Source organism: Eriocheir sinensis, chromosome 46, assembly GCF_024679095.1.
Source record: "Eriocheir sinensis breed Jianghai 21 chromosome 46, ASM2467909v1, whole genome shotgun sequence".
NCBI lineage: Eukaryota > Metazoa > Arthropoda > Malacostraca > Decapoda > Varunidae > Eriocheir > Eriocheir sinensis.
The window spans coordinates 3,614,192-3,638,850 of NC_066554.1; the positions used below are offsets into that span (position 1 = coordinate 3,614,192).

Consider the following 24,659-nt stretch of genomic DNA (forward strand, 5'->3'; position numbering starts at 1 on the left):
CACATACACTACACTCACTGCTCGAGATTTCACTACCCGCACCATCTCAAAGCCTTGCTAACCAAGCTTCGTATCCACAGACCGACACTTGAAGGCCTAATGGACAGTGGCTCCTTGCTGCCATCATATCTCTAGTCCTCAAGAACACAACAACCTTCTTGCACAAGTCTGGCCAGCTCATCAGGATCTATCGCCACTCCAGAGACACACCATCTCGCTAACAGTCTCAAGCAATCTGCACCTTTGGGGCTCTAGAAGCCGTGCGCCATGGTTCCATGGCGGAAGAAGAAAACATTAAAAATCGTCAGTGCCAAGGTATGTAAACCAAAATTCATGGAAAGAATTTATTTGTTTTCTCTTGTGAGCACAATTTTATATATTATTATATAATTCACATGTGCAGATGCAAATACACAGGCGGTAATAAAAAACCTGCGGTAATAAAAAAAAAAACTCAGTGCACAGTTTGCTCGAAACTTATGGTGAAACATAAGAGAACCTTTAGATGGAGATGCTACAGCCCGCCATGACGTGGACCCCGGGGATGACATTTGCCCCGCCATGATTCACCAGTTTGCACTTTCGTTGCAAGACGGATCAACTATCCATCCCTCCTTGAAGACCGTATCAATATGTCGCACATCTTTTTACATCCATTATTTGCCCCGTCAGGGCCGTAATTTCTGGGGGGCTATGTTTTCAAAATTCTCCTAAAAAGTTTAATTGAAACAAAAATCCCTTATCCGCGCATGCTCGCTTTGCCCCGCCCCCCCCCACCCACCGAAAATCTACCGGAATTAAGGGCCTGCCCATAAATCAATTTACATAACTTGAAATGATCATGGCCAACATAATCTGTACTGCAGAGTAAATCATTCGACGGCGCACATCTGGCTCACGAAGGAAACCCCATACTAAGCAGAAAATGCCAAAAGAAATGCAAGTATTCACCCTTATCAACAATGTAGGGAGGCCTCACGGGCGCCATCCAGTCACAAGTCACGATTGATAGAAGGAAGCAGTGTCGCAACTTCCTACCACTAGGGTCTCCAATGCAGCGGAACGAGTGAAACATTAGCAGCTGCATGTCTCTCCACATGTTGGTAGCACAGCTTTCAGGCGCGTGCCGTAAGTCTCCTGCCAGCGAAGTACAATAATTATTATTTTATTCGTCAATAAGAAATAGGTTCATACCATGGAGGTATTATGGGAGAAGCCGCCATGACGTCACGAACGCGAAGACAACGCCCTATTGGTCCGCTGTCTCCCCACCCCCTTAGACTCAAAACATATCAGCTGATCCAGTGGACGCATTGAAAGTGCATACAATCCTTGCCTTTTCTGAGTGTAGGTGGGAACAACCCCTCACATAACTATTGCTTAATGACACTTTCATAAGCAGGTCTGGGTGCGAGAGGGATTTAGGGGTCTTAGTGAGCTCTGATCTCCGTCCAAGGGCACAATGCATTCAAGCTAGAAATCAAGCAAATAGGTGGGATTTATTTCAAGGAGCGTAAGCAACAGAAGCGCCGAAGTCTTCTTCAAACTATATTTAGCATTAGTTAGACCTCATCTTGATTATGCGGTTCAGTTCTGGTCACCTTACTATAGAATGGATATCAAAATGTTAGAATCGGTGCAGAGGAGGATGACTAAGATGATTCAGGAGTTGAGAAACTTGCCATACGAGGAAAGACTCAAACAGTTAAACTTGCATTCTCTAGAAAGGCGAAGGGTGCGTGGAGACATGATCGAGGTTTATAAATGGATGAATGGCTTTAATAAGGGAGACATTCATAAGGTTTTGTTGGTAAGAGAACCGGGTAGGACACGAAGTAATGGGTTTAAACTGGATAAATTCAGATTCAACAGGGACATAGGCAAAAATTAGTTTACTAACAGAGTGGTGGATGAGTGGAATAGGCTTAGCAGTCATGTGGTGAGTGCCAATACAATTGTCATATTAAAAAATAGATTAGATAAATTCATGGACAGCGATATTAGGTGGGGTTAGATACACGGGAGCCTAGGTTCAAAGGAGCTGCCTTGTACAGGCCTACCGGCCTATTGCAGACTCCTACGTTCTTATGTTCTTTTGTTCATATATGGCTGTACGAAAAGGGAGCATAGTGGTTCTACATCATTTCACAGGCGAGTTGAGAACTGTATAACCAGATAGGGCTACATATGATAGAAATCTGCAGTTCTGTTGTACACTGACATTGAGGTTACCAGGCGGCTGCCAGGGTACCTGTCCTCGACCCGGGCTGAGCTGTATGCCATACTTGAGGCTCTCCACACTGTAGCAGCTTTCCACAAAGATGTATACTTGTTTGTCGATAACCAGGCTGCATTACATAAACTTGTGTCCTCCTCCCCTACATCTGTTAAAATGTATTGTATGAACTCAATAGTGTAGATAGTTGATAACGAGCCATGCTCAATATATACCCGTTATCATTCCGCCTGGGATTCAACCCCGAGCCCTTGAGATGGGAGGCAGACACACTAGCAGTGAACTGAAGGATACCCCATGAAATAAGTCCTCTTGGAATCTTTATCCACTTCTTGGGTTATTATATCTTCGAGCAAATCTCCCTTCCTCTTATAAGTAACCAACCTGTGGTAGGACCCATCGACTTGTTCAAGCCACAAACTCTTTGGGGTCAGTGGCCCTGTAATGGAGGAAGGACATAGCCCTGTCTCATTCCCGTGTTCAAAGGAAAGTAGCAGGATAGGCCTCCCCCCACCTGTATATGTAAGTCTTCCTTCCTCATTCCCCCCTTGCCCTGACATAGGTGCCATGGAAACTGCTCCAATCCTACTGTGATAACTATGATAGGATGCTGAGGAATAATAACATTTTATCATCAGTTTTATTTAATTTCATGGATGCACAGTAAGAGACCACTCTTCACCTTGTCCTAACAGTTTCAGTGGATGGGAGAATGGCATGTGGAGGCTGACTGATGGGCAAAGGCAGACAAGCGAAGACCTGCAGCAAGCCAGCAGCGGCAATGAGACGAGCCAGGGTGATGCCGTGCTGCTGCCAGCCTCTGATGCAGGTGAAAAAATCAAATTACAATTAGGGCTGTCCTCAATTCTCCACAGTAACCTCGCCCCAGCTAATTTAAGTTAAGCAGTGTAACTCAATGTCAGAATCAGTTAAATTATTGTAATGTTGTGAAATTTGAGATGCCTAAATGCAATATTTTAGGTTACATTAAAGTTTATTAGTTCCATTAGAGTAAGGTAAATGGGGATTTCAGTCTTTTTTCTGATGCTGCCAAAGTTTTTAAAGCTGCAAATACCCAACTGGTTTTTTTTATTTCATTATTTCATTATGTATATCTTTATTCAGTTATTTTATTAGCTTGACTATAGGTGACCAGTGCCCTCCACATGACACTCATTGTCTTGGATAATTTAAATGCAGCTACTGGCACAGAGCTCTGGCTATGAGTTATGCATTCCTCCCCATGGCTCTGACATCAGAAACATACAGTTCATCAGAAACATACAGTTCTTTCCCTCTGAACTTTACAAAATCCAGAAGGCTGATGGTTCCTGGTTCGAGAGATACAAACCTCACCACTGGATTTGGTGAAGCAATACTAGCAGTGCAGCAAAGGAGATCCATCACATCCTTCACATCAATCACATCCTTGAAAGAGGATCCTTCACATCCTTGAAAGAGGATCCTCCAGATGTGAAGGGTTTTCCAGATTGCGGAGTCCTTTGCAACCAATCACAGACTTCTTCCTAAACTTAGGATAGACATCAGGTCTAATAAAATCAAAAGTTGCAATCCTCCAGGGTTCCATTTTGAGAAACTGAGGGACCAGGCATGTGCTCAGGAGTATGCAATGGCAGTCTCAAATCGGTTTGAGGTAATAGGTACTTTGGAGAGTTGTCAGATACCTTAAAATGCAAAACTTTCAAAGCTGCTGAGGAGTACATTGGAGTGTGTCCAAGGTCTAGGAGTGGAGTTGCTTCAAGGGAGACACTGAAGAGGATAGAGAAGTGTTGGACTGCCAGGATGAGTGGGAAGTCAAAGTGATACAGGACTCTGTCACAAAGGACCTATGAGGTACATCAGAGGACTCCTTGAAGATGTTGAGGGTTGTTTAAATGCAAATGACCCTAGACAAGACTTTCGAGCTCTGAAGAAGCTCCACTCCAAAATTAATCTACATCTCGGAAGTGTACTATCCAAACAGCTGATGGGCAGATTGTATCAGATGCAAATAGGTCCAGGCTCATTGGGCTGAGTACTTTGGGCAGCTATAAGAGTCCCAAAGTGGACAGCTTCCTTTGGCTGATTTGCAGGCGGTGGTTGCTGATCCACCAACTGACAAAACTCCATCCTCTCTTGCAGAGGTGTGAGAGGCTGTGAGGAAGCTGAAGGGTGGAAAGGCAACTGGGATCTGTATTATCAGTGTGGAGATGCTGAAAGTTGGGGGTTAACCCATGATCCATGGGTTGCATGCAGTGCTGTCTGTCATGTGACAGTTTGGTGCCATTCCTCCTAACTGGAAAGAGAAATGGGGCTGGTAGGGCTGCAACAATTATTGTAGTATTACACAGCTCAGTGTGCTGGTCGAAATGGTCACTTGTCTAAAGTTTCAAAGATATGAGCAATCTAGGTTTGTGCCTGGTAAGTCAACAAGTGACCAATTCCTAGCACTTTGTTTCCTTATGGAATGCCAGCAGCTACTTACAGTCTGTCAATCTCAAGAAGACATTTGACTCTATGCATCATTAGGCACTCTTGGGACATTATGCAGATCTGTGGGATTCCTGCAAGAATTACGGACATGATGAGTGGCCTGTACTCTGGGACTGAGAATGCTGTGAAGTGTAGGGGAGGCATTTCCAGCTTCTTTCATGTTAATGCAGGAGTGAGGAATCCATCACTTTTCATCACTTGCATGGACAGGGTATTAGGAAAAGTTGCTGATCCAAGTCGTTACAGAGTATCTGTGGCTACATTAAGGTCAATGACCTTGTTTCTTACTGATACTATACTTCTCAGGGAATCATTGAGATCCTGGTGATGGCTTCTTAAGTGCTGCATGAGGAGTGCTGCATGAGGAGACTAAGCCTCTGGGATAAAGTCTCCTGGGACAAAACCAAGGTCCAGTCATTTGGATGCTTGCTGGATGAGACAGTTCCATCTGTTCATGCATTAGGTGAGGATGCTGAGGTCACCAAAAGCTTCACTTACATTGGTAACGTAATGCATAGCAATGGTGGGTCTTGCCAGGAAGTCACTCGTCAGACTTACTGTATGGCTGCAAGACAAAGACACTGATGCCTTTGGTACCAACTACCTTCACAGGATCATGGAGTGTTGCTGAAATTACTAAGTGACTAGCCAGTGTCTACACTATGAAACTGAGTCGAGACCTGTTACCAGCTTAGTCCGTGAATGTCAACTCGGACTTTATGGGCATGAGGCATGCATCTCAGATGTTGATCCTGTTCGTAGGGTTGTTTCTGCGCAAAACAACCTTGAGTAGAGGAGACCAAGGGGATGCTCATGCAAGTCATGGCTGGGTCAGGTCGATGGATCCTGCTGGGGGGGACTCGAGATGAACAGGGTGTAGCTGCATGGGAGCTTGCTCAGATGGACTGTCAGGAATGGAGACAGCGAGTGAGTGAAGTGACGCACCCTCTGCCATATACTACGTTAATAGATAGTAGTACAATTTGAAACTGTACCACTGTGTTTCAATTTTTATCTAAGGTTAATTTTTGCAGGTGGAGTCATGCAGATGATGGAACAGTTCAGCCGTGACCAAGAATGTGAAGTGACCTTCACATGGGCCTTGTGACGAAGGGGGATTACATTTACTCCTCAGTTGAGGGTATTATAGTAGCATGTTGTCACCCTCAAAGAAACTGCCTGTCATTTGTCTGCCAGACTTTTTGGCTAAATCAATTTTTCATTATGTGTTGCACCTTTTGGTATAGTTACCTTTGTCATTGTAGGATGTGACTGTTTTAAAGTTTGCCTTATCTGTCTACATCACAAGCTGACATACAAAATGTAGGAAACCTAGTAAAAATTTACTTTACTTATAAAGGTGATGATATATGAGGTTCCAAATCAGAGAAATTCAGAAATTCATTACTGTCCCATTAGCACATTCATTCAACTTTACTAATTTACTTTAGGATGGATAAGTAAATTCATTAATATCCTGTAATATAACGGTTCGATCCGCCAGGGATCGAACCAAGGCTTTTTGAGCACCAGTCAGAGCAGCAAACCAACTGAGCCACTGATAAGCTAAAAGATCACTGCTCCGAAGGCTACTAATGTGACACTATACCTGACGCCCCAGCACCACACTGTAAGCATGAAGGTGAAGGTGTGTACTCACACTTGTGGTAGCTGGAGATGCTTTTAATCAACCCACAATAGCACATATGTTGTCTACATCTGGATCTGGATTAACATTAGAAAAGCTGCATTAACAGTGAAAACATTCTGTAATGTATGCCCACTGAGTGCGTGGACTGAACCCAGGCCTTTGAGTAGAGGTCTGAGCAGCAATCCAACTGAGCCACTTATGACCTACACTCAGTAGGCCTGGGTTCTATCCCTGGCACTCTCTAGTGTTACATTCCACATTTATTGCAGATTCTCTAATGTTTATAAACAGCGTAAGTGTCACTGTGGGTTGATGATCCAACGAGTGTGAGTGGGTTCACCTTCCCCTCTATGTTCACAGTGTGGTGCTGGGATGTCAGGTATAGTGCACCAGAAGTGGCCTTCGGTGCAGTGACCTTTTAGCCCATCAGTGGTTTAGTTGGTTTGCTGCTCTGACTTGTACTCAAAAGCCCCGGGTTTGATCCCAGGCACTCGATGCTGTGTTACGTTACAGGATTTTTTCACTCTTATTGCAGTCTCTGTAATGTTATATTGTTTCATCACTATAAGCATTTACTATCTCAGTTACTGGCATCCAACACATTGTTGTCCTCCCTGACAGGAACACCTGATGGCCGAGATGTCATTTCACAGCGTGCAAGGAGTCTCTTTACAAGCCAGTTTGTGTGGCTTGTTGTGGAAGAGAACACCTGCTGCCTGGTTCAACACTGCACTACATCTGAAAGATGCAGGATTATCAGCTCACAAAGCTCCTGGAAATTAAATGAAAAATAACTTTTGTTTACAAAAAAACTGGAATATACATTCATCTTGTTTGATTTCACATGTCCCTATTTGTTGCAGTTTGACAATTTTCCAACCCCTCTACTGAACCTGCTGCCTGCCTCTGTAACACTGATACCAAAAACCTTACCCTGTTTGAACAAAATGTTCCTCTGGTGCCAAAGCAACATTTGCCAACCCTCTCCTGATTGGCTGGATTTCTCTAATCTTTGTCTCATGGAAGGAGTCTGATGACCACACATGCTCTAGTGTCACATGTCCAATATACTATTTAGACAGTTTTGGTTGGCATTAATTAATCTCGGTGGTGATTGTAAGACTTACATTCATTTACCAAGAGTAAAAAAATATGGAAATTATTAGTATAAGTGAAAAAAACTTTAACATATATCACTGCCATTGCAAATCATTTTATCAGTACAAAAATAAATCATTTCACCCTATAAAGGGAAAGTCCCTTAAATATGACAGTATAGCCAAATTATAGACAGAACGCAATGCAAGTGAAAATTAACATTTCAAGCGGCTTGTACCTGTAAGTGGGCCATTGGCTGCTGGCGCTGGAATGAGTACTACGTGATGCATTCTTGCTTTTATGATTCTCCATAACCAACACTAACTTGGCTATCATTCTTCATTTCTCACTTGGTTTCTTTTATTTCTGCTCATTGTTACTAACAAAAATAAAAGGCAAAGTGTATTGCAGGGTTGCAAGGATGAATGAGAGTGAGGGCAAGAAGAAAGAGCATCATAAGGGATACAAAGAATGAGAAGTATGCTCATTATCATACTGCTGGCATAAAACTGAGATTGTGATCTGGAATAAATCTTTAGTAGGTGTTGCAAAGGATAGAACCAAATATAAACATTTACTTTCTGCATGTCACAGTAGGGATAAAAAGCAAGCTTTTGCAATTTATATGTTGTATGAATAAACTGCTTCCATTAATATCTTTTTACGATTTAGATCTTAAAGAACATGTTTTCTGTAACATTCCTGAACATTCACAGTATGTTCTCTACACTTTTTCCAGTCACTTAAACAGATGATGTAATTCAGAAAGTGTTTTAAGTAACTGGAGAAACTGTATGTAAAATACCATGAATGTAGACACAGAATAAAAAAAGGAACATGCAATTGAAGAACTTATTGTAAAAATATATGGTGAAATCAGTTTATTCACTGGCATTTCAATAATTATATAAAATGCAAAAGCTACTCTATATCCCATCATGTTTATTTCTGATTTTTGCCATTGCTGCACGTACTAAAGATTATTTCAGCATCACAATACTAGTTGTATGTCAGCAGGACGATCAATGAGCATGCTATTCACTCTTTGTACCACCATAATAATGAGCTTCCTTCTTTCCAGCCACTCACTCCTCCCCACCCCTACTATACATCTGACTTTGCCTTTACTACAAAATTTTGGTTAGTTCTTGATTAGTAACAGAATGATCAGAAATTAAAGAAATCATGTGAGGAACTGAGAATGAGAGAATTAAGGTAAATAAGTGACGTATAAGTAAGTGTTTGTTATGGGGACCGTTGAAACCATGAGAGCTTAACATAGTACTCACGCCAGCACCAACAGGCAGCAGCCAGTGTCCACTCACCAATTTGAAGGAGGATGTGACAAATTCTTTGAAAATACTGAATTTTTCACTTATTTTGCCCTTTATATATGATATGGTTATATCACTGAGACCTTTTTATTCTGTGAAATGGTTAATTTCAGCACTGTTTCAATAACTCTTGTCAGTGAACCCTATACTATGGAATGGACACTTGCCCCAGCCTTGTCATTAAGCCGCGAATTTTGGAAAATCACCCGCTTTGGTGCGAATCGCCATAACTCCCTTATTTCTGGGGCTACAGTTAAGTTTTTGGTATCAATCGATGGCAAAATAAAAGGGCTATATTTTTTATTAGCGACCGGGCTCGAAAGGGTAAAAAATTGAATAAATTTGCAAAAAAAAACACAGGAAAAAAAACTTTTTGAGTTCCCAACCTTGAACCCACTCATTTTTTGAGAATTTCAAAAAACTTATTTTACAATTGATTTAGCCTTGCCAATGTGCTTTTCAATATGGTGCATAACATTTAACTACTACTAGTAGTTTCGTCGCTAGAGCTCGAAACGTAAACCCTGTCGAGAGCGATTTTGACGAACTTCAGACACTTTGACGCTTTTGTCTAGTGTGGCCTTGTTTTTTGCCTCTAGAGGGCTGTAATTTGGCATGTAGCCCCTCTTCACAATGTAGTTTGACCAACTCGAAGGATGTTTTGATGGCTCGATTCCAAGTTCGTCGTCGAGCTGTCACAAAATAGCCTGTTTTTCGGCCCTTTTGCCCTGATTTGGACACGTCCTAGTTTTTTGCTTATAACTTTTTTATTTATTTAATGCTTTACATTTTTTCTGATTATTAATCTGTATTAAAAGAGCTTTCATTTGCCACCAAGCACGCCTTTCTAGCTTTAGTAGTTTTTGCACGAGCTCCTTGAACATTCGCCGAACCTGAATCGTTTCGCGCGCCGCAACGAAAAACCTTCCTGACGCCACAAAAAATAATATATCTGCATAAAAATTCATATATGAACACTTCAATATTTTTTTTTTTGCGCCGGTAGGCATCTTCTCGGTGGGCCTGAGGTGGATGGTCCCAAGGCTTCTTGGGGGTGGGCCTGGGCCAGGCCCAGCCTTGCGCGGGGCAGTGTTTATAGGTTTATAGTGGCATTTTGCTCATCCCCGTGTGTCCCGTTCTTCATTCTCGACGGCTTCCCCTAGAGTTGATCCGGTTGGGTGGTCTTCAGGACAGCATGTGTGGGGTTTAAGGTTGCTGGTGACTGAAAGAAAAATCCCGAGTGGTAGGGATTCGAACAACCCACCCATCATCCAGGTGAATGTGAGCCCAGTACGCTACCACCTACGCCACCGCCTACCCTATGTTGACTAACTTGTATTAAAACCATTTTAAGATATCTAAATAAAAAAGTTACTATTTTTTTATTATCATTTCACTATAAAATCAACCTATATGAAAGGCCTTAATATACATATATATTTGGTATCAAAAGAGAAGAAAAAAATGTATAATAAGGCGCTTAATATAAGTTGATTTATATAGTGGAAATGATGATAAAAAAATAATACCTTTTTTTATTTAGATATTTTAAAATGGTTTGAATACAAATTAGTCAACATATTGAAGTGTTCATATATGAATTTTTATGCAGATATATTGGTTTTTGTGGCGTCAGGAAGGTTTTTCATCGCGGCGCATGAAATGAGTCAGATTTGGCGAATGTTCATCGCAACTTCTGGTCAAGCTCGAGCGAAAACTACTGAAGTAGGAAGGCATGCTTGGTGGCAAATGAAAGCTCTTTTAAAACAGATTAATAATCAGAAAAAAAGTTGGAAAGCATTAGTAAATAAAAAAGGTTATAAGCAAAAAACTAGGATGTGTCCAAATCGTGGCAAAAGGACCGAAAAACAGGTTAATTTGTGACGTCAAACTACATTGCCAAGAGGGGCTACATGCCAAATTACAGCACATATTAGACAAAAACGTCAAAGTGTTTGGAGTTTGTCAAAATCGCTCTCAACAGGGCTTACGTTTCGAGCTCTAGCGATGAAACTACTGGGAGTAGGGAAATGTTATGCACCATATTGGCAAACACATTGGCAGGGCTAAATCATTTGTTAAATACATTTTTTTAAATTCTCAAAAATGAGTGGGTTTCAAGGTTGGGAACTCAAAAAATAAATTTCCGTGTCATTTCTTGCGAATTTATTCAATTTTTGACCCTTATGAGTTGGTTTTCAAGACCGGTCGCTAATTAAAAAAATATAGCCCTTTTATTGTGCCATCGATTGATACCAAAAGCTTTACTGTAGCCCCAGAAATAAGGGAGTTATGGTGATTCGCACCAAAGCTTTTGATTTTCCAAAATTCGCGGCTTAATGACAAGGGCGCCGCAAAATCAAAAGAGTAAGCCGATCATTATTTGAGATGTCACTGCTCTTGCAAATGGCAATATGTAGAGAGAAGTATAAATATTTCAGAGCTGTTCTTTCAGTAATACTAGTCATAATTTGTTCATTTTACAGAATATTGACAAATATATTTGGGTTCTAGTCACTGTATAATCTAATGGTGCTAACTGAAACTGCCTACCTTATAGATTTTAGCTAGCAAATAGTATATAAACACATAACAGAAGAGCATGTGTAGTGACAGACAACCTCCATGAGAGCAAGAGAGGAATCCAGCCAATCATGAGAGGCCTGACAATGCCACTTAGTCACCAGAGGAACAGTCCATTGAACACACAACAGAAATCTAAGGTAAAAAATTTTCATTAGATTTCTAGTAGTATTGTCAGTTAAAATTAAACAGGCTGAGTAAAGAAGTTGACAAATGGCAATAAAATCTGCAAGAACTATGTAATAAATAGGTCTGAGAATGACTAAAACAGGCTTCAAGGAAAAATTTAAAGCCGCAAACACTCCAACTTTATCAACAAGATGAGAACTACCATTGGATAACAATTGATGCAAGGGATAAATGAATAGGAAACTAGAGCACCTGCAAAAACATGGACAAGCTGATGGATAGTAAAAATTAGAAGAATGATATGCACAGTTCTCTAAGATAAATTTTTGAACTCTAGTGACATATTAGGTCAAGCCGGCATCAGGGTCCAAGCATGGGGGGTAAAAGGCAACTACTTTCTAAGGGTCCGGCAGCTCTGGTGGCTCATGATGGCAGTTTTCATTTTAACAGTTTAAAATTTAATTGAAATTTAATAGCTTAATATTTTAATTTTAATCTGTACCTGGTGAGACCTGGAGGTTGGGGGTGATGGTTTGAGGCTCCCAGGAGGAAGAGTGCAGGAGGGGGCTGGGCTACACACCGGTACCAGGGCCCGAGAGGGTGATGCTTGGGCCTGGACTGCATGGAAGTTGCTGTTGAACTGGTAAGGAAATTAATTTAAATAATACATGTGGCACACTCTAAATATGAGCACCTATCACAAAGCTATAAAGAATAGCATTTGCATATGAAATGAATGAATAAACTGAATCATACTCAGAGGAGGCTGCACTAAATAAAAAAAAAGTCCAAGAGATCACTGGGGACATGAACGTTCGTCAATTAACAAAGGTGGACGAGATTTGGAAACATTATGATCCTCTTGAGTGGAGGTAGTATTTGCACTCCAACAAGTAAGAAATTAAATTGGTGATGGCCCAAAGAGGTGTCTTGATAGCTCCTCTAACTTCTTTATCAACTTCTGCAACATATATGGTCTTTGCTCTATTTTTCAATTCTGTGGAAAACCATCCATCTTCACAACAGTTTCTCTTCCTATCCAAAAAGCAGGTTTCTGAGGCTATTGACAGTTCTCTATTCTGCTCCCTTCTACTTGATCCTAAATTCAAGTCCCAAACTTGCTCTAAAGCTTGACCTCTATCTACCAGGCTGTATATCTTCCATCCATCTCTCTTCCTCTCTATATATCTTCCTTAGCCTATTTGATGATCTTCACTTTCCTTTGACCTTCTGCTCCTCTCCCATTCATCTCTCTCCCAGCCTCTCAACCCCTTGGATGCGGACTTCCTACAAGAAGACATCACCAAGCTACAGGAATGGAGTAAAAAGTGGCTGCTACAATTCAATGAAGAAAAATGTAGTCATTCACCTTGGGAGGAGAAACCCAGCATACCAATACCACATGGGAAACACTCCACTATCCACCACAGAGGAAGAAAGACCTGGAAGTATGTGTTACCAGGCAATCAGTGAATGCAAAATCCGTGCCAATCACAGCGGAGGGGTTAACCAGTGCACTTCGGTACATCCATTTATGTCAAAATATGTTTAGTGTCACAAGCAGTATTGTCCAACTCACTAGACCCCAAATTTGAGTTAATTGGAGGCCATGGTGACATGTGGTAATCCACCAAACATGACCCAGATCTAAAATCTGGTCAGTTTAGTTTATCCTCTCTCTGTCTCTCTCTTCCCCAGTGTGTGTGATTGTAAAGACGGCTAATAATGTAAAGTACGATGGATTTAGTGTTTAATTCTTCCTTATTCTTAGGGACTGTCTGGGCTGGACTGAAGTCATAAACAAGGCAATCTCAGTTTCCTTGAGGTGAGTGTCCAGGAGTAGGGTTGCAAAGGGTGGGAAAGTTTCCAGAAGTATAGAAACTTTCCAGGGATAGTTTCTGGTAACTTTCAGAGCCACTAAAATTTTCAATTAATAATTATATTAAAACTTAAAAATTTTCAAACAAAAACTACATTCATGTTATTATAGGCTTGCTTGGAAAACAACAATTCACCTTAAAGTTGGACCACGGCCCGGGAAACACTTGTCATTTGACAACTGTCTGTTATAATTTTTTTGGATGGCACTTGTAACACAATTTTTTTTTTTTCGTTACTTGTAACACGGCCGGTAGTCAAGCTTTCATTCTCTTCTCTTTTTTAAGTTTTCTGCTTCTTTTTGTTTTTTTTTTTTACTCATCTTCTTCTTTCTTCTTGGATTTTTTTGATTTTTTTTTTTTGTATTTTGAACTCACATTACTCCTCATAATAATAATACTAGCAATAAAAAATGATAATAATGAATGAAAAAAAAAAAATATTTTTTTTTTTTTTTAAACAACAAAAACAACAGAGTATACTGTGTTTGGCAGAATTGTATGAATGATATGGGGCAGAATCAGGTGCATGGGGGTCAGGGGTTTTTTACATGATGAAATTTTTTTGAAAGAGAACTCTGCTACAAAGTATTAAGCTAGGCTACATCATGGCCAGCTGATAAGTGCATGTTAGGGATATTTTTTTGAATAATATGTTTTTTTCAAATATTCGTAAAAAAAATACCCATGGATAATAATCCTCACTAAAGACTCAGCACACACACACACATGAACAACACTGCTTTGAACAATATTCACAGCAGTATTCTTAATCTTTGAATTCGTTTTAATACCGTGGCAGTATCTTACCTATTCGACTACCTGTAGAAACATCAGTAGCTCATAATAATATCTTTTCTTACAAACACTCCGTCGTCATGGAAACGCCAAAAAAAATTCAAGGACTTTTTTTTTTGCTCTTGAAAATAGGGGATAATGTTTACGAATGGGGAGGCCCTGCTCGCTGCTGAGCCAGCAGACACGCTGACCACTAGCCCACCGAGGCATAGAGCACCCTTCTGGCGTATAGCACCTCGATCCTGGCCCCACCACAAATTACGGTCACAGCTGCTGATTGGCCACCGTGGACGGGTGGATGAAGCTGCAGGTGTGGATGTAGGAGCTACGTCATGCACACCACTAAAGGCGGCGTGCTCGGGGTCGTGACCTAAGGGGGGAGCATGAACTTGTACGGGGGCACCAGCAGGGCAGCACCCGGGGTGGGGCGAGGCGGCCGGCGGGGTGGGTGTTGGGTTCGTGGGTGTTGTCCCGCACATCAACACCATCACCTCTTTTTACCTCTCTCACCCCGCCTCCCCCACCCCCCACAAGGCCATGTCCCTCTCATTACCCCCATTACACTTCAAACACACTCTCACTGCAAGGAAATGGCGACCAAATAAATACTAATAAGGTAAATTAACGTTAAATCACTCACCTCGTCCACTTCACTACCGACTCTCCTTCCTCTTCTTCTTCTTGTGACTCATATGAAGCATCTGAAACGCTTCGTTCATTGGTCCGAAGATTCACCAGATTCTCGTACTCAGCACATTGTATTTTCCGGTTTCTAAACCACTAATATCACAAAACACCAACAAATTAACGGTTTTAATAATGGCTTTAACTGGATATCGTTTGTGTGGGTATAACTGTTTGGGTATACTTAGACGCTTAACTCCGCCACTCACATTAATCATTTTCTAAGGCCAAAAGAGAGATTAACCAGGTTCTAATGAGTCCTTGTTTTAGGTTCATGGTACAGAAGAAGGATCAAACTACAACCGCAGGGTCATAAAACTAGCCTTGGAAATGCCAACAACTCTTATGAAAGTCTTGCCAAATAGCCTACGTGTGCTTGCATGGCCGCAAATGTTTAAGAAAATGGCCTTGATAATCTTAAGCTCTTGGTAGTCCTTAAAAAGTTATCATGCTCCACTTCCCTTGTCTTTTCCTCATTAGAATAAACAGTAGCATATACCTAAGCACTCATATATTCAGACATTTTTCTGACTCTTTCCTTCTGCTAAAAAATGCATATTAATTGTTTCCCTCGTGGTACCTTTTGGGCTTATGCTTGAAGGTGTCCCATTGTTCTGTAGGGCTCTGAGGTTATACCAGAATCAGAGGGGAAATAAATTTACCTTCTAATTAAAAGCTAGTATTATATGGCAGCCATCTGAATTAATGTTTTGGTTAGCCTATATAGGAGGGAGGACTTATGCTTTTATGTAAATTCACGAAAGTCTCTTAATTGCCTCTACAACATAATATAATAGCCTTAGAAAAAGTATATAACACCACCATCTGCACCATCACCAGATTGACACTGAAAAGTTTATTCTTAACCCCTTGACTGCAGATATCCTGCAAGAAGACATCACCCATTAAGCTACAGGAATGGAACAAAAAGTGGCTGCTACAATTCAATGAAGAAAAATGTAGTCATGCACCTTGGGAGGGGATATCCAGCATACCAATACCACGTGGGAAACACTCCACTATCCACCACAGAGGCAGAGAAAGACCTGGTGTAGTGCAGCGACTTGTCTGATGGGCGAGTCTCCCATAACTCACACTGCGAGGGGGTTAACTCTTTGGCTGACTGGAAGGAGTGGCTCTCTTGTCTCGCTGGTCGCGGGTTCGATCCCCGGCGCCAGCAAAATTCTCATGTGTTTCGTTACACGCTGTGGTCGTGTCCACACGACGTGTGGAAGTGTAGAAAAGAGAAAATTCTGGCATTTCACTGGGAGTATATGTTACCAGGCTACCAGTAAAAGCCAAATTCGTGCCAATCGTAGCAGACTGGTTAATTGTTATCCACCTCTAGTTGTCACCATATATGCACAATCATGACAGTGTAGTTAAGGAAGTAGCCTACTCCCCAAGTCTGAAGTCTACGTAATACATTATAGAAGTTTGATCCACCAAAATTCATCCTTCAGTAGCTTAACTTCACTGTCATCTTTGCATAGTTGCTGATGGCACAAGCACTAACAAAAATGGATCATGGAGGGTTAGAAACATGTCATGCTTAAGTACAAGTGCCTTTGTGGTTCAGGGCTTAGCGTGACAAGCTTCACATCTGCAGGCCCAGGTTCGAATCCTGGCCTGACCAGTCAGAAATGAGCGCTGCGTTATACTGTATGGCCCCAACTTTACCATTTCACGTAGCCTATAAGGGTCAGCTGAATTAGGAAGATGCTAAAGTCATTGATTATGGTTGTCACTTATTGTAATGAGATGATGTAATGAAGTAGGACACTGATGGAATGGTGATTTCAGCCTGATAGTTCAACCAGAGAGAGAGAGAGAGAGAGAGAGAGAGAGAGAGAGAGAGAGAGAGAATAAAATACAAGCATTTATGTACAATTATTTATTATAACTTCTGTACAAACAGGTTTCAGTAAACAAATTCAAATTTGTGATGATCCACATTCTCATCAACTCTCAACAGACAGATACACTGTGGATGACAAAGGAAATCATAAATTTATGAAAATTAAAAAGTAGGAAAAATGAGATGTATCACAAAGAAAACTTTGAATGAACTTCTGTGTAGACAAAATAAAGTGTGCATTCAATATGAATATGACTTTGGTTTAAGAATGCTTGGACCTAACTCTAAATACCTGCATACATACTAATTTCCGTGGAAACAAGGACTGCCACATTGATAACAAAATGCTTACAGATCATATCTAGGAAGTTTTAGCGAGACTCGTGGGTAACAAATATTTTGATTGTCTGATGTTTTCATAATACAGGATGTCCTCAAATGACCAAGGAGTTGTTATGCTGTCAAGAAAATTGTGGTTGACCTGGGTTAATAGTAATGTTAAGAATTAAAATTCATGATTTTTATTTGAATCTGTGACTAAGTGCTATGCTAAGAAAATCTACTGAAGGGTAACAGAGACAATAGTTACAGCTGGGGAAGGTGGAGGGACAGGCCTGCTGGGGCTCCAAGTTGATCAACACAAAGCAAGAAACATATTTACCTGAGTTTTCTTTGAGTTTATTCAAATAAGAAATTGGTTAATTAAAACAAGTAAGTATTTATGACAATGATTATATGCTCATTGGTTAATATTATGCATAATTAAAAAAACTAAGAAAGTTGAATGCATATCATGTCTAATAATGTCAAACGAAAATTCCATTAACTTACTACTTTGTATTTACTTTATAAGTTTTATTTTGTATTTCATTTTGATGTGAATATAGATTTTATATATTTAATAAGTATATAATTTACCTTACCCAAATTCCTAGACTGATATTTGTCTGCCTCAGAATATAATGGAAACAATCTCAAATGAAAGGTCTTGCATGATACATAATGCCTATGTGGCAAAAACTCCATATATGAACTAATTACTCTTGGTAGTGATTACTGCCTATGCTAAATAACAACTGTGAAATGTATCTTCGTTACAAGGCCAAGCCCAACTCCCACTTTTAGTGCTACAGGGCACAATGCTTCTACATACAGAATTATGCTCAAGTTCACAGTCACACAGTCCAACCACAGAAGAGGAAGATTTGAACTCATATGGTATGCCCCGGGCCGGCACCCCACTTGAGGTCAAGTGCTACTTCTTGATATAAATGGACATGTACACAGGGCAGGGGGAGTCCATATGCTCTGATTGCAAAATAAAAACTATAAATCAAGCATATCCTACAAAGTCCTTTTGAAATGAGCTAAGGATTGCACTGCTATATAGAAAAAAAGCTCAAATCTCAACCATAATTGTGAAACATTTACATAAAATGCAGCAGCCACACATTTTTTGTTGTAATCTACAAGAATTGCATGACAAGTAATCTTGTTCTTTTTTTCAAAGAGGTCATGTGTTTTCCTTGCAATTCTCTTTTCATGTATATTGTAGCAGACAAGTTTTGCAAGATAATTTTCTCTATTTTATTATTTATCTCATTTTTTACATAACACAAAATTTATAGACTTTTCTAAGTAATTATCAAGAAAAAAGTCAGTTCACACAGATACACAGATACTTCATCAGAATATTTACTTCAGAGCTTGTGTCTGAAACACTCAATGCATTACTTTTAGTACAAAAGATGATCACTACTCAAGAAGATTTGACATGTCTGAGTGTAGTTACACTTATCATTAATGAATAAACTTTTGTGGCTTTTTTAACAATTAGTTTTTCAAACATAATACTTATGGAAGTCAGCATTACTGTAGTTTTTTTGTGTGTATTTTGTTTGATTTGCTGACAAAATATTCATGAATTTGCACCCATAGAAATAATCTATATTTGATAAATAATTTATCTATGATACACATGCACTTAGAACACACAAATGAAACACATCCTTAGAGTGACTGGAATGAAGTATGTAAGTGAGATACAATAAGTAACAAAAGTGTAAACCTAATACTGGAACAATCGTTATACCAACCTCAGAATCTACATTTCCAACACACACTAACACCCTCACTCTAGGGCTTAGAGTATAAAACAACAGTATTACCACTATGTAAATACTTCCTACTTCTGTGAAATATTCCTTAACATAACTACATTTTTGAGCTTTCTCTTCATCTGTATAAATTGCTGACAGTCTTTGTTGGAATTATGAAGATTTTTTTAACAGTAATGCTTCAGTTGTTTCTTGACATCAATTTAGTATATTCAATAAATTAGTATTTAAGGTAAGTCCTAATTTACATCATTGGATACAAGAACAAATAGCACATCAAGCATTACTTTTATTACAAAACATGAAAGACATTAGATTTAACATGAGTAAATGATTGTTATATGAGTATGTAAAGTGGCACAAAACACATTATACAAAAAGCACACATAAAACCAATTGGGTATTACTAATAATTTACAGTCTTATACAGCTTGAGCTGTGACAGTAAGAACTACAAAATTAAATATCTGAGAATAATGGGAAAGTTTACATTCCTAGAAAATGTGTGAGCTGAAGTCTTGAACTAATCATGAGCTGAAACTGTGCAAGTATGCATATATGTCTTAACTTTTCTGAACTTAGTTTCTTGAACAATATTACATAATATATCTGAGAGTTAGTGATTCTTTCAGATGTGTATTCACATATCAAAAAGTTTCCAAATGTTTAATGATGTAGCCCACACTATGCTGAATACAGAACCTAAGAAGATACAAAGCTTTTGGCTTCTGAAATGTATAAATATGATAGGCTTTTCTTTTTATACTTTACATTTGTTCATTTCTTATGGCAATGATAAACTACTTAAAAAGTATGGAATATGTTTTCGGTTCATTATGCTGTTAATTGTCATAGACTGGATATAACCTTTCTGTACACATTGGTTGCAAACAGAAAACCTGTCAAGACCTCTTGTGTATGATAAACAATAAGAACCAACCCTTTTGTATTACTAAGAATGACATTTATATAAAACAGTACACTACATAAGATGATACTGCATGGGAGTGAAAAACATCATCATAACTATTTTTGGCAAATATGGTAACTGGCCAGTAAGGAGGAAAAAAAATCAGTTTAAGGAGTAATGTTGCTCTCAAGAGATGGAGTAAATACTCATTTTCGCACTTAATAAAAATATGTAAGATATAAAGGGCATATAATTAGTTGCAATGCATGGCAATGTTGTGCCTTCAATTCATAGCTTGTCAGTACATTTAATAAAAGTCCATTCATTCAGATTCCACTGGTCCAAATCATAATTTTTTAAGACAGAATGATTTTAAAAGTTTGCATTCCAGTCAAATCAGTACTCAGAATGTGTGTGCATGTTACAATGACTCAGGGTTGCCTGAAAATTGCCAATCTGAACAGACATGGGTCTGCTGCTGTATCTATTAATGGACGTTTACTGTATTTCAAATTGGCATACATCACTACTGCTAGTGACTTCCCACCAAACACGCTAGCTTACGCTCCTAATATGATTATCATACTTTTTTTCAGGCTTTTTATATCAGCTTTCCATCTCAAACATGCTAAGCAAGTTTTCTTTTCCTTTCTCTTCTTTTTCTTATCCTTTTAAGATTCTCACACTTTAACACCCAATCCTGTATTCTCCTGTCACAACTTTCAACTTTGGACATCCTCTATTTCCCATTCAGCATATTTTTGATTCCTGCAAATGTTTCCCAGCACAGTCAGTATGGCACTGGTGTTGCTCAAAATTTCCCAGGTTTATATACCACAGAAGCTTCAGATACATTAGTGGAAGGAAAGGCTAGTACTTCCGCTATGTGTGAAAATTTTGGCTATCTTTCCTTACTTCATTAATTAATTGAAGAAAGGTGACATTACATACGCTTGCCAACTCTTGCCATTATCCAGCTCTGAGACAATCGTCTTATATTTCCATGATGTATGCACTGACATTACTTGAAATAATAATAATAATAATAATAATAATAATAATAATAATAATAATAATAATAATAATAATAATAATAATAATAATAATAATAATAATAATAATAATAACAATAATAATAATAACAATAATAATGATTATGATAGGATGTTATTGATGAAGTCTGAAAGCCTTCATGAAGCCTGACAAGTTATTTTAAACACTAATGTTTAATTTCACACTCCTTGGCCATAATACTTTTGTCCTATAGAAAAAATACAATTAGTTTATGAACTTCAATTTTCATTGTTATTGAATAGTTGTAATATATATATATATATATATATATATATATATATATATATATATATATATATATATATATATATATATATATATATATGCTTTAACTGAGGCTTACTCCATAAAATCATGCAAAAGAGGTCTTGGCACTGTTTTGATACCTTACTAATTACTCTGACTGGAATAAAGATCAGTATTGGCCTTCTAAACTGAGTTATGGATGAATGTAAAGTTATTTTGATAAACTGGTAACATTAAAGTCATTACGCTATGATCAGCTAATAGAAAATTAATGCATACAGTTCTTATCCCAGTCACATCATTAGTGAGACATAGCATGTAATGAATTTTCTGGAAAAGCTCTGTTAGGTATTTAGAAGGGTGTGAAATAATTTTAAATTGTGCAACTTTTGACATCTACATTTATAATAATGCATTATTTTTACTTTATTGATTTCAGCATCATCAATAAAAGTACTTTGATACAAGACACAATTCCATAGCATTGCCTTGGTTCAAACACATATTACAGTATTTCCTTTTAAAATATTTTACTTGACATTAATGACTAAAGATAAACTGGCAGTAGGACAACAGATCTTTACACAACTGAACTCTAAACAAAGGTTTTGTTTGGGTCAGCTCACGGCTATGAACAGGGGAACACTTTGCCTTGATGGTTGGTGACTTTAAGCTCTTCAGCAACATTTTGGTTTTTGCCTTCTTGGAAGGCACTTCTTTTTGGAAGTTGATAACTCATACACATTTTTCAATTCAGCCTTCATTTTACCTTCTCAGAAGGCAATGACTGATTAAATGACTTTCCATTTTGCAACAAATGTATGTTACATATTTGAGCATCACTTGGAGTACCAGCTGCTGGAAAGTTGTTCCTGACTTGTACATAACAGACAAATCTGTAAAAGTTCTCTGTCTGTTTTGATTACAATCAGGGCAGAAGGCTGATCTTATTAAACGTCTACAGTAACAGAATATCTAGCTATTGATACAGTCTTATTACAGTATACAACCTGTCTATCCACTCATTGCACTTTTCACCTTCTACTAAACATTTTTCAGTAATATTTTTTTGAGAGTATAGGGACAGCTTATTAGATTTTTAATTATTCTCATATCATTTAAGTAAGAAATTTTAAGCACTAGTAGTTTCTAATGTTAAAAAATCATCCTATTGTGTTTTATGCAAATTACAGTACTTACAATGGGTTAATGATACTGTTAAAACACCTGGTCTCTCAAAAGAAAGGAAATTGCAGTGGTAATTTGAAAATATGTCTGCATTATGAGTATAAGGGGATGGGACTCTCATAATTATATTGTAGGACTTTTTGGGTAGGATCCTGATCTGGAGAACCATGACAGCCAACTGGCTCCTACTGTAGAGGGGTTGATTAGCAAACTGCTGATATTATTCATAACAGCTGGCAGGTCAGCCTAAACCCTAAATGCTGGCCATGAACTTTTGCAGTGCAGCAAAAGGCAAACATTAACACCCTGTCTATAAAATATTTACAAGGTACTGGGTGAGCAGTCATGGCCACCTATTATGTGAAAAAGATTTAAATGGGCAGTGTGTTTAAATACACAACTGTATGTAAAACATTTTGTTTCCATGATAATTCTGGGAGCTTGTTGACAAGATACTGACAGACAAGGAACTGGTAAATCTTTAACTATTCATTAGCCAAAAATTTGATACAGTGAGTGGAAAATAAAGAAAATGAAAATAGACTGACAGTTTTTTTGTGTCACTTGTCAACTACATGTATATATATAGTACACTTATTAACAGAAGCATAGGTCATGTTCAAACTGATATTTCAAGTTATTACACAGCTGACATTCTTCACTCAGTTTGAGCAACGGAACTGACATCTTGATGGTGAAGGAATTGAGTATCACTCGTGCGCTGGACGGCTAAGTCTGCACTAGCAAACTAAAATCCTATTTTCAGTCTCACCAGAACCCTTTTGAGACACACAGTTACAACATTCATGACCATGGCCCTGTTAAATCTTTTCCTCAGATGACGTTTATTCTAAAAATGATTTCTGTACAGTGTAAAATTATGATTGTTGACAGTGGCATATGTCCCATTGAGGCATGAGTCAGGGCACTGAGAGGCTTGATAGCAACTAGTTCATGAACACGTTTCGGAGTTTAGAGCAGTCTTGACTTGGGGCACAACACTTTTGGGAGCCTTGCTTCAGTACTGCATTTTTAGTTCACTAAAATGTCAGTACTTACCTCACTGATGCAGAGCAACCACTTGTTGCAAATGTTTCCACAAAGGTTTTGTCCATTTTAATAACTGTGTATTGGCAATACGTAAGTTATTACACAACCAGGAAATGTAAGTAACCTTCCCTTTACTTGGAAATGTCTTTGCTTATCATTTACCCCCATATTACTCATAAAATAGTCTTTACCATGGATAGTTTTATTGAATTTCATGGAATATGAATGAACTACCCACAATGTTTCCATTATTTTCTAGTGACAATGAATTAGTTGAAGAATGACCCTTTATAAAGTATCCTAATAGGGCCATTGTCAGTGCTTGTACTCAGGATACCTCCTCTGAGAGCAGAGGGGATGGTTTGGGTCTGCAGCTTCTTGAGGTTCTTGATTTTGCTGTTCTGGGGGGGGGAAGTCTTGATCCTCATGATACGAGGCAGCATCAGAGGGTGGTGAGTACAGGCGTGGCTCCCTGGGTGAAGCTGCCTCAAACCTCGCAGCCTCGTAGCGTGTGACTGGCAGTGCTTCTTCACTTGCAGAGCGCAGGAGGGCACTGGGTGGTCTCGCCGAGTACTCATCACTGCAAGAGACACGCACACGTCACCTCAGGCCGCAGGCAGTAGGAGAGTCACAGGTAAGCCCATGTAAATGGGCGGCAGTGATGGGGATGGTGGTGGTTGTAGTGGTGGTGGTGATGGTAGTGGTGGTTGTAGTGGTAGAAGTAGCAGGAGATAGGATAGGGTTCGGCCCCAGGTGTCATGTGTGTGTCCAACACAGAGTGAGGTGCCCTTATAAAAGGCTCACTGGCAGTTTAAGACAGCTTACAGCCACACTACCACTGACACTGGCTGCCCTCCTGCCATAGTTCATTTGCTCATAGGCCAAAAGTATTGCCCAGCATGCGTGCGGACGCCTTTGGGGAGGACCACAAACTCATCACTGTAAACAACAAAACAAGGACAAAACAGTTAAGACAAGCAGAGAACCAAAGTTAGCCTACATCTTTGTGGTGCATGTCAGAGAAAGAAGTAGAAGCAAGTCTGGTAACACATATTTACAGTGAATCAAGCTTATACATTTAATATGCATGTAATCTACAAATTAAGTGAAAACAATGATATCATTCATATAATCTGTACACATTAAGAAACACAGGTAAGGAGGCAGGCTCTCTCTTTTAAACCCATTTTCTTATTGCCTGCACATGAGAAAAAATCAAGTCTACTTGTGAGGAGAATGAGAAAAAAAATTATTGTAAACATGAAATGTGTCACTTTATATACTACAAAGCATATAAAAATTAACTAACTTGAAAATCAGTATTTTTAAAGAG

General features: G+C 39.0%; 1 protein-coding gene and 1 long non-coding RNA gene across 3 annotated transcripts in view; one reads left to right on the forward strand and one right to left on the reverse strand.

Annotated features, from left to right (window-relative positions):
• Positions 1 to 7,206, forward strand: part of LOC126980991 (uncharacterized) — a 9,189-nt gene extending 1,983 nt beyond the window's left edge. The window contains exons 2-5 of one of the 2 annotated variants that reach the window (XR_007733696.1): positions 81 to 315; positions 2,932 to 3,065; positions 5,764 to 5,870; positions 7,002 to 7,206. This is a non-coding gene — a long non-coding RNA (uncharacterized LOC126980991). The remainder of the gene's footprint in view (positions 1 to 80; positions 316 to 2,931; positions 3,066 to 5,763; positions 5,871 to 7,001) is intronic. The other variant, XR_007733695.1, reaches the window with a different exon arrangement.
• A 9,556-nt stretch (positions 7,207 to 16,762) lies between these two features.
• The window catches only part of LOC126980992 (disintegrin and metalloproteinase domain-containing protein 11-like), a 274,102-nt gene continuing 266,205 nt past the window's right edge, over positions 16,763 to 24,659 (reverse strand). The window contains exon 25 of the mRNA XM_050831531.1: positions 16,763 to 23,906. Within this exon, the coding sequence (XP_050687488.1) occupies positions 23,642 to 23,906 (265 nt within the window). The 3' untranslated portion in view covers positions 16,763 to 23,641. The remainder of the gene's footprint in view (positions 23,907 to 24,659) is intronic.